The sequence below is a fragment of the Cynara cardunculus genome (assembly GCF_001531365.2).
Source record: "Cynara cardunculus var. scolymus isolate 2C chromosome LG 17, CcrdV1, whole genome shotgun sequence".
Classification (NCBI taxonomy): Eukaryota; Viridiplantae; Streptophyta; class Magnoliopsida; order Asterales; family Asteraceae; genus Cynara; species Cynara cardunculus.
The window spans coordinates 36,018,731-36,030,506 of record NC_037544.1 but is presented as its reverse complement, the minus strand read 5'-3'; the positions used below and the strand labels follow the sequence as shown (position 1 = coordinate 36,030,506).

The following is an 11,776-nucleotide window of genomic DNA, read 5'->3' as shown; positions in this document are numbered from 1 at the left end:
TAATGTTTTTTTTATTTATAATTTTAATGTTAATTTTAATTATAATTATCCCATTTTAGTTTGAGAATGGAGAAAAGTGTAAGTCGTATTGTAAGTAAGCCTTTCCTGCACAAACTCTCATCTCTCTTTGTGGACTTGCTTATTTCAATGTGGCAATTCTTTATTTATTTACAGTCGTATATTGTTTTTACCTTCTGGTTTATGTATGTGGGAACAAAGGGAATATGAATCATATGTTCTCAAAACTCCACCAATCAACTCTTGACATGTCATCGTTTTTATTGAATAGAATTGAATAAAGAGGGAGTTGGAATTGGAAATATAATAAATAAGAGAAGACAAAAATAATTAGGTTACATGTGATTTTATATTAACAGTCAACACGGAAAGTGTGGTGGCAATGTGGCCTGTGACCTAAGTCGTGAGAAATCATGTATGATTAGACTAGTGATTCTAGTGTAAAATTATGATTCGAACGTTTTCTTATTCTCTCATTTGGTTACTGTTTTCGTATGAATCTGATTTATTGAATAAATGTATATTAAATAAAGTAATGATATGTCAGGGGTTGATTAGAGTTTATTGGACATGTGAATTAAAGTATCGAACTTGTATCAGGGTTTTTTTTTTTTTTTTTTAATCATGTGTGGATTGAAATGGTCTGAGAGACTGCTACTCAGGAACCAAAGGATTATTGATCGATCTAGGGGTAATGGTGCTAACCTTTCTGAAGGTTAAAGGTTCAAGCCCCACCTTTGATGAGGAGGGTGCTAACCTTTTTGAAGGTCAAGGGCTCAAGCCCCACCTTTAATGAGGAGGATGCTAACCGTTCTGAAAATCAAGGGTTCAAGCCCCACCTTGAGATTGTTAAATACATGGCTTTGCCCGTTCGATGCAGTTATCTTTTCGTCTTTTCAGATTGTCGTATTTTGTCATTATTCTTTGTAACAAACACCAAATATGATGGTGTTTCATGTTTACATTCTCATAACTTGGTTTTGTTTCTTTTCCATGGTTTCAAACTGAAATTGGAAGTATAGCTTCTTAACTTAAATAGCCATTCCACATTTGGAATTTATCGATACGTTTGCTTGCAAATAATGCTTACAATACACGAGGTGCAATCATCGGAGCATTAATGTACCAGATCCCATCAAAACTTTATAATAATTGGAATATAATATACATCATAAAGAAACTTGGACATGGTGTTCAAGTTAGCAAATCAATTTCATAAGAGTGATGTTATGATAACTTGTATATTTGAAATTGAGAAAGATGGAAAAAGGGGCAACTACAAAAAAAACTTAGGTTGGTTTTAAGTCATGCTTGATAGCTTAACCAACACCCAACAATATTCTAACAATAAAAAAGTTTGTGTTGGTGTGCATTTAAGTATTAGGTCATCCAATTTCAATGTCTGAATTTCCTTTCACATGATTTCAAAATATAATTCAGTCATTAAAATTGACTCCAATTATTTGGATGCGATTGACGCCTCGAAATGGTTTGCAGAAAAAAAGCTTTCTAGGTTTGTCTTCTCTCTCCGTAACAAAGCAAGCCCTAATTCTTTTTCATCTCCTCAGGGAAGACCAATTATAAGCTCCCCCATCGTCCATTCGAAGGGCGTTGACTTTCATTATCAGGGTATTTTCAAGGGGTGAAAAGTGCATATGAGGTTTTTATACTGAATTTGTTGGTCCTAATTTGTCTTTAAACCCATTACCATAACCAAGCATAATTGAAAGAAAAAAGAAGCGTTTTTTGATGTGATCTAATTTGAGCAGATATTTTTTTTTCATATTTTTAGCGATTTTTAATCTTTACCTAATCAAAAACTACGATGACCAAAATCATAAAATTGATTTTGATATTCTCTTTTACATTTTTCATTACATTTCTATTTAAAAATAATAATAAAGATATATAGTTTATATTAAATAATGAATTATTTATATATATACTTTCTAATTTCTTAAAAAAAAGGTGAAAATGAGTAAAAAGACTAAAATATATCCTAATTTAGTAGAGATTTTTTTTTAATTATAAACCATATAACTTTATTAGTTTTTTAAATATAAACTATATAACTTTATTAGTTTTTAAATATAAATGAATTAAAATTGTAAAAGGAGCAAAACTTCCTTGATTTTAACTAGAGTAACCATTAGTAGAGTTAGAACAACGGATCTAATCTGTAACCAAAGCGAAACCATGGTGAATAATTATAGACGTAATTATTTCATTTAAGGGACCCTATCCATAATTCCGATATAACCACAGGGACGAAAGATGTACTCCATTTTTTCTAATTAACTTGGATATCCAACCCGCTATGCGAGCCGACTAATCCCAGGACGACCACCTGTTTTACAGATAGATCGGAGTCACCGTATTTGAACCTCCGTAGCCAGAAGGGGTTTTTTATTCCTCCTTGGATTTGAACCTGTGACCTCCTGGTAGGGGTGCTTAAAAACAAGACCAAGTCAACCCAACCCAACGCAAAATAACCTAACCCGAAGCAACCCGATATCTAATCAAGTAGTAAAATTATCAAACCGTAGGTATTGGATTGATATTGAGTTACTATTATTTGAACCCAACCCAACCCGATGAACCCAATGTCCTTTTATTTCTTGGATTTAATATGATTGTTGAATTTCTATTAATATATACATTAGACAATTACACTATCATGTATGCTTTTCATATACACATATTTTCAATCTATTCATATCTCTATATAACTCATTCAGTAACTGTAAACATATATATGTAAATTGAGAAAATTAACTGAATGTGATATACATAAGAAATATGAATAAGTTGTATCAAATGGTTGATGATGAAAAAGAATTTATGAGTAGAGAAATAACATATTCAAGGTTAGAAGAATATTTTAATATACCAAAGTATCAACCCGACTAACCCGACCAACCCGTACGGGTTGGGTTGGGTTAAGATTTTTCCAAACCGCAAGCATTGGGTTGGTTTGTTCAAATGTCCTCAACCCGATCAACCCAACCCATGAGCACCCCTACCTCTTGGTACTTTTGACCTTTGGAACTAAGCTCAAACCAATCAGGCACCACCTTGTGGTTTCTGCACTCCATTTTATAAGACAGAATAGATGGTTTGAAGCCATTTCAAATGATTTGGGGACTTTTATACCTTGAAGCCAAAATTCAAATCAATGGTGATTGGTGATTATTGATGAGAATTTGCCATAGGTTTCAGAATGAAGGATACAACATGAATTGCAGGCACTATTTGACAGAATTTTAAAAGGGTAAAAATTGTGCTGTCAACTCACATGATTTTACTTCATATGCCAGCTTCAGAAGATGTATAAGCAGATGAAGGAGGTCAACATTGAAGTCAACAATATTGATACAAGGTTCACACCATTGTTGTCCAGAATTCTCAGACCCGAGATCCGCTTCACCGTTGGTCCTGGTTTCGATACAACCTGACCACAAGCAAAAATGATTACGTAAACAAATGTCTTGAAATTTGGGACCAATTGTAAGTAGAAGATCTTGCAAGCTGAGGATCTTCACGGAAACAACATTTTGTTTTCCATTAAGTCCTGTATGGATAAAGCTAAAGTTGTTTGTGTGGACTAATATGTATGTATAGATTGAGTATGTTTTTGTTTGGGGATGGAAAGTTTTTTCATAAATGGAAAAAAACATATTTTTTTAATTGGGAGGGGTAGGTTTGGGAAAAATTGGCTTTCTGCATAAAGCTTCAGTAGGAACTTACTAAATAAGCCACTTTCTACATCACTAAGCTACTACCAAGCAGTCTTATATAGCTGCCTGAATAAGCTGAGTCCCATCAAACAGACCCTAAGTCCTATATGGATAAAACTGTAAGTGTGGATAAATCTGTCTGTATAGACTGAGAAAGTTTTTGGTTGGGAAAGTTTTTTTTATAGATGGAAGAAGAGTGTTTTTTAATTTGAAGGGACAGGTTTGGGAAAAAAAACTTGGTTTTTTTGCATAAAGCACCTCCTAAAAGCTCACTGAATAAGCCACTACCAAATAATCATGTATAGTTGACCGAATAAGTTGTGAGTCTCATGGAACTCATTAAGCTGCTAACAAACAAGCCCTTAAGGTTATTTACCTAAATATCTCCCACTAGACCTTATCTCAGTGTGGGATATACTAGGTTTGTTTGGCTCGGTTTGGTTTTCTAAGTGCATGATATGTATATGCCAAGGTTTGGAAGTTCTAAACGTTTGAGGATACATAGGTGCATCAACATATTTGTCAATAAGCGGTCAGTTAGGTATATATAACTTTAAATGAGATTTTAATCAAATCTATGACCTCCTGGCTTTTTAAAGAAAAAAAGGGTTCATGGATTTAAATAAAATACCATTTAAGGTTATATACCTAAATAGAGGACAAATCAAATAGAAACCATAGAAAGGTTACAAACTATACAAACTAATCTCAAACGTCCATCTACTCTAACGAATATTCAGTTTCATAAATATATCAATTGTGTCCTGATATAAAGCGTAACTCATAATTAATTAACTCTAATCATCTTCCATAAGTATTCAAATCATAATAAATGAACTTCATCATTTCCATAAATATCTTAATTGATTGGTTTGTAATTTTTCCATGGTTTGTATTTTGATTGTCGTCTACCTAAATATACCTATTACATACACTATAAAACCAAACCGAACCAAACAAGCCCAGTATATCGTATATCCCACTTGGAGGTGGGTGAGATGTAAGCGGACATGACCTCTACCCAAAGAGTAAAGCAGTTGTTTCGGTGAAGACCTTGGGCTGTGAAAAGTGTGCGAAAAAGAGAGTTCAGGTCTATGTTCTTAGAACAATATATCCGGTCAAATGTTGCAATTATCATAGGCAGGATGGAGTTTCTAGACTCCTATTCACTTTTTGTGCCAAGCTATGCTGTTAATCGCACCATTATAGTGGTGCTATCACGTAGCGGTCATGGGAGAAATAGCGGTGGTCAAATAGCGGTCCCATGATTATCGGTGCCATTGACCACATTTTGAACACAAAAAAGCATCCGCATAACCGCCATTTTTCATGGGCTGTTTTGGTGTTAAAAAAGTAACTTTGTGGCTTTTATTTAGGACTTGCATCCAGTTTTATTTTAGTTCAACAACATCCACGCTTCATTACTCTTATTTCTTTGGACTAGAGCACCATTATTTTTTATTTTTTTTGAACTTGGACACCATTATTCTTATTTTTTTGGATTTGCACATCATTATTCTTATATAATTATTCTTAGGGTTGGGTTCCAGTGAGAATGGAAGCTATGGTGACAAGGGTAAGAAGGGATCTCTACTTTTGGATCAGTCGTAATTGAAGATCAACACTAATGAGATGCACCGAGATGCACCCGATCAATTCCCATGATAAGTGATTTATGGGATGGGGGTGAGATGAAAAGTGATCAAGGGTCCAAATCCCTTTTTATGCTTCTCACGTTAACTTCTATTCTCACACGATCCTTAGTCTGTGGAGTTACGTATGCATATATAGATCTAATTATTATATGAAACCGCTATTTTTTGACCACTATACCACCGCTTTACCATCGGAATAACTGCTATTTCAAATCACGGTCCTGACCGCACTTTCATATTTTGAACGCTGTAACTAGGTGCCAAGTGAAAGAAATTTGAGTGGAGGGAGTACCTTATTACGGACACTACAGAATCCGCTAAATTGCAGAGTTGCTCCTAGAAGGGAATCAATTAGACTTCCTGCAAGTCCTGCTAGAGTTGAAAGAGGTATCACGAGTAATTGTTTCAAGAACACATCATTTGTGCAACTTGTTGAGAAAAGTCCAGGTAAAACAAATGCTAGTCCAATGACACTTCCTGCTGCTGCAGCTGCTAGAAGACCGGCTTTTGTTATACCACCATTTGTACCCCTACGAACAGGCTGTTAAACAAGAACAAGAAAAGATAAATTCATCCAAATTCCGAAATATAACCGAAGATTATAATGTGCACATGTCTTTATGAATGCAACTGTAGGGCCCGTTTCGTTTGGGATTTGATGGGATTTGGAATTGGATTCCATTCCAATCCCGCGTTTGGTTTAGAGTAGAGTCTGGAACTGAAATCCCACAAACATGGGATTTAGGAAAATCCCATAGGGGTAGTTGGTTGCAGGATTTCATAGGATTTGTTTGTAATAATGTTTTAAAATTTGTTAAAATAAACTTGTTTTGTAATAATCAATTAATAAAAAGGCAATTAATTATTTTTTGTTTTTATAAATTATTCATAAAGAATGGAATCCAATTCCTTTCCAAATCCTACAAACCAAACACAACAAAGATTCCAAATCCTCACAATTCTAGATCCTTCCACGTAATCCAAATCCCTCAAAAACATTTCGTCAGACCAAATGGGTTCTTAGAGGTTGACCCTTGGAACAATTTGTAAAATTACTCTTTTGAGGAAGGAAGGTAAGGGGGTTACAGTCATGGACAAAGCCTCTTTGCAAATTGCAAGGGAAACACCGTGTAATAAAGACTTTGGATCAATGACCTCAAATAAGTTTTCAATTAGGAGTGTGGCCTTTTAAACTTCTTTTTAGCTCTTTCAAACTTTTTTTAGCTCTTCTGAACTTTTTTTAGCTCAATGGCCTTCATCTGACCAAGTTCAAAACAGTATAAAAAGTTAGAAATACACGAGAGGGTCATTTTACAAAACGAGCTTCTGGAGGTCATTGAGCTAAATAGCCATAATTGGTGGAATGCACAAAGAGATTAGCTTATTGGAGAAATGCACAAAGATTCATTCGACTACAAGAGGTCTTCTGAAAACATATTTAAATGGAAATCTTGTAGACTAATATTAATTTAGATATGGAGTTGCTGAGATGCATTTACATCGACTCTCGAGTTTAACAATGGAAGACAGTAGCAGATAATTCATGCTAACATGATTGAATGTGAAATACCAATGCAAATTGCTGTAGGTTGGTGGTGGTTACCAATATTACAAGCAAAACACCGACCAAAATCGTAAGATGCTATTAAGTGCAAGTAGCTAATACATATGGTGAATGTATTAAAGCATTATATTAAAAAAGAACGGGAAAGAGCATCAGTCTGCATCATGAAAGCACAAAAAGTTCTCACCTTAAACGTAGTGATTAGCCGTGGTTGTGCATCACTTAGTACCCCAAGCTCAGAGGACCAAGTGTCTCCATTACAACATGAGTAATGACCAATCAGGCCACCAACAAGAGATGTTATGAGATATGATTCTTTTGAGTTCAAACATGTATCCTGTGATCCTGTCAAATTCCAGAATGCTACAACTAAGACGGTAGCAATTCCACTGTTGGATAGAACTTGTATCCTGTACAGAGACAAGGGACACACGAATGAGGAAGGTAAGCAATTATTGTGAAAGGACATAAAGGGATAAAGGTTAAGGTTACTTGGTTCTAAGATGGGTTAGTTCAACATCCAGATAGAATGGTGCAATGTGTAGTAATACCCAATATCACATAGGTAAAATTATTTCCACACAATGAAGAACAACTTTACACTGAGCAGATTTATGATACGAAATATAACCAATTTCCTACTTATCTCTGTTAGAAATCAATAGTTTCTTGATCATAAACGACTAAATAAATCAATCGTATCACGTAAAGTTCGCTTTCCAAATACACTAATTCGACCCCATATACCTTGGCTGTCAATAACTGAGTGTTGGTATAATCCAATGATTGCTTTGATTTTAAAGGCTGTAAAATCCAGTTCCATATATACACCCAGACTCCACATTTTATATATTTATATGAGAGATCGATGGTTATAGGTTAGTTAGGCAGTTTTGATAACTGCACAACATTTATGAGGTTACGGCCTGTGGCTATGATCAAACATGGATCAGAAGACATTCAGAAGCAGAAGCTTCTGACTATGAAGTCAGAAGATTCTGAGTTAGTCTTCATAGATTTCTGAACTTATTTAAGAAGGCTTCTTGCCTTCTGAAACACACTTAGAATGTCCAGAAATTCAGATTCCACATGCACTTCCCCTTCTAAAATCTGTAGAGGTTTAGGGACCCCCACCTTATGGCGAGCTAAAGTGAGAGAGGAAACGTTTATGAGTGTGCACTCCACACCTCCTTACTCACGTTATGCTAGCCTTATCACCTAGTCGATCCCATGAGAATCAGTTCTACACCAAAACTCTTGATGACAGTAAAATCACCAAGAAGGCTTTAGACTGTCACAATTGCAACTGGAGTCAATGATGCAGATACCATAATAAAAGCCTATTTAGATGACTATGCACTTATGAACCCCCTTCTGGTGCCAGACTTTTCAACTTAGATAAAAATAAAAATAAAAATAAAAATAAAAATAAAAATAAAAATAAAAATAAAAATTCCTTCATTTGATACAAACATTTTATATTCTTCTCTAGCAAATTTTCAGAAAGGTTCTTCATAAATGCATAAGAAACCTCATTGTTTGCTAATACCAGAAGTCAACTGACAATTCTAAATTTAATTTTGACTAAAACAAACCCCATATATCTTTATCTAGTAGTTATACCAAGAGATGCCGATTAAAACAGCATCAGAAATTTAATGGCTGCATAACACTTATGTGTTCACATTTCCTTTTTAACTTTTAAGCACCTAGTGAGGATTTCAAACAAACTTAAAGGTATTCCCCTTTCTTGAATTGATTGCTGCAATAAGTGAAACAGACCCCAAACAAGGAAACAGATGGTTTCATATAGTTTCTCATATGAATTTGCTCTTCAGAACTGACGATATTTATATCAACCATGAGCATTTTATTGTTCCATGGTTCCTAACAACCAACAGATATAGTTGCATAAGCAATAGCTTTCAGAACACATATAGTAAGAGACTTTAAACATCTCAAATAATTTCGTAAAAAAAGATGTGTACTAATACATTATGAAACTACTATCCAAATTCCAAACACAGTTCTGCATTTTCAGATTGCTGAAATTACGACTCTACTTTCTACCAGTTAACATGTTAACCTCAACCAGCAACACAGTCAACAAACAAGACTTCATCCGTGTTCATAATCCAAGTTAACACTGAACACCTTTGTTATTAGTCATATCACAGTAAAGAAAACTCGCCCAATATAAGAATTAAACGAAGAATCATTACCAATTTCGTTGACCTCCTTCTTTGAAATCAGCATCAAAACTCCGCTTCCTATCCTCCCCCATTTTAGTAAGCTTCGACGATGAAAAGAAGAAGGCTAACAACATCGCTCCAAACCTACCAAAAACAATAAAATTAAATACACACACACACACACACACAGAGACATATACAAACCAACAAATACTACTACATTGAAATCAAATTATTAACCTGTAATTGACGGAGAGATGAACAACCATAACAAAGAACCCGGCGAATGCGCCGGAAACATCTAGAGAGTTCTTCCTGTAAGCTCTAAAGGCGATGAAAAACGAGATTAAAACTGCGATTATGACTTGATTGTCCATTTCTTTCTGAATTGAACTTGAACTACAACAGCAGACGAATCATAAACCTAAATCGTTGAGATGGAATCGATTTTGTTCATATGCAACCAATTGGAGATTGGAGTACGGGTAGTCAACAAAAGCTCATGACAGAAGTCCAACTGATCATGCCAATTCAATTCATTTTCTTGTGTGCAATTCATTTTCCCTTTTTTTATATTTAAATAATTAAATATTTTTGCAATTTGTTAGAAAGTTGTTACAACACTTTCAACAAATTCTTTATAATTTTTTTTAAAGATAAATTACATGAAAAATTAACCTACTTTAACTTGATTCTTATTTTAGGTAACGTACTTTGAAAACTTTTATTTTGATATCTAAGATGTAAAGTTTTAAACATTTAAGTACCCGGATAACCGGTTGAAGCATTAATCGGTGACCATGTTGATGTGACGATTGATGTGGTATTCGGTTAATGCTTCAGCAAATAATATTGAGTTGATACCACATCACTGGCCACATCAGCATGGTAACTGATTAATGCTTCAACCGGTTACCTAAGTACTCAAATGTTTAAAACTTTACATCTTAGATACCAAAATTGAAGTTTTGTAAGTATGTTAGGGGCTGTTTGGCAGTTGCTGAATGTGTTGTCGAAGAGGTGGGAGAGTCTCAGTCCGTGTTCAATGCCTGCTTGACTAACTCAAAAGGTTTGGTGCAGAATGGTTAAATGGTCAGAATGATTAAGAGACTCTAATGATATAGTACAAAATAAAATATAATTGTTTGGTAATTGTTTACAACGAAATTAGGGCGCTTAATGGTCAAGGGAGACCAGAATACAAAATCATTTAGAGAATTTTAAAACCATCGAGAGACATACTTTTTTTTGGTCAAACAAGATTCACTTCTTAACGATTCAGAGACTGTCTCTTAATAGAACTATTAAGAGCTAAACAAACAACCTTTTACCCAAAATAGGAATCAAGTTAAAGTACCTTATTTTTTCATGTAATTTGTCCTTTTTCTAAAATAAAGAATTAAAAGTCAAAAACGCTAAACAAAAAGTTGATTTTTTCAATTTCACATTTCCAACAGATTTTTTAAAGTTTTTTTTTTAAATGGAGAACCAAACTATAAAATCTGTAGATTAAAGTTTTTTTGATTAACCTGGATATCCATACCACTATGCTAGCCGACTAATCCCAGGGCGACTACCTGCTTTGCAGATAGCCCGGAGTCACCGCATTTGAACCTCCGTGGCCACAAGGGGATTTTTATTCCTCCTTGGATTTGAACCTGGGACCTCCAGGTACTTTTGATCTTTGGAGGCAAAATCAAACCAATCAGACACCACGCTTATGGTTAAAAATTAAAATTGCATTCAATTCCAATAGATTCTTTATTTTGGAGATTGCATCATTTATAATATTATTAAAATATTTCATATATTTAATTAAATAGTGTTTCTCTCTCATAAATATTTCTTTTCAACGTTACTTATTGCTGAAATATAATAAAGAAAACAATTTTATCTCTCGTGGTCATTATTTTTGGAGAGATATCCAAATTTGAAAAGTTTTACGTTATTGCTCCTACTTTCTCCATTTTAGAGCAAAAAAAATGTACAAAAAAACCCTCTTGTGGCCATGGAAGTTCATATGCGATGATTTCGGGCTACCCGCAAAGTGGGTGGTCATTCTGGGATTAGTCGGCTCGCATAGCGGGTTAGATATTCAAGTTAATTTAAAAAAATTGTACAAAATCTTTATTTTCTCCATTTTGAAAAAATTGTTGGAGATGCTCTAAACATTTAAGTACTCAGGTAACCGGTTACCATGTTGAATCCATGGATCAAATATGAGAATAGAAGTTCCATTTTCTTTATTGTAAAGAATACGTTGGAGATTTAATTCATTTAGATTAGTATTACTGGACTATCTCTAACTTTTAATTAGATTATATTACGAGGTTCGGTTCAGATAAGTAGGCTAAATATCATGAGAAGACAAAAAAAGAGAAAGTTAAAGAAAAGGTAAAAATCTACTTGAAGTTGTATATGTAAACCAATGTTACAGATTATTCATATGGGTTTACATATCCACTGTTAAATGGATTTTTCATTTATTCACATATGAATCACCCATTTTATCTTCTTACGATATTTAACTTTTTTATTTGAATTTTCAGTATAACATGAATATACTATTTTGATAACTTATATTTATTTGTCCATATTTTTTACTTTTGA

General features: G+C 34.1%; 1 protein-coding gene across 1 annotated transcript; it reads right to left on the bottom strand.

The window, feature by feature from the left end:
• Positions 1-3,182: 3,182 nt before the first annotated feature.
• On the bottom strand, positions 3,183-9,716 carry LOC112500327 (protein PGR). Its single transcript, XM_025103787.1, has 5 exons — positions 9,407-9,716; positions 9,197-9,310; positions 7,162-7,384; positions 5,703-5,951; positions 3,183-3,469 (listed from the first exon to the last, which is right to left on the bottom strand). Exons 1-5 carry the CDS (start codon positions 9,541-9,543, stop codon positions 3,338-3,340), a joined length of 855 nt encoding a protein of 284 aa, XP_024959555.1. The 5' UTR covers positions 9,544-9,716; the 3' UTR covers positions 3,183-3,337.
• Between the last annotated feature and the right edge of the window lie 2,060 nt (positions 9,717-11,776).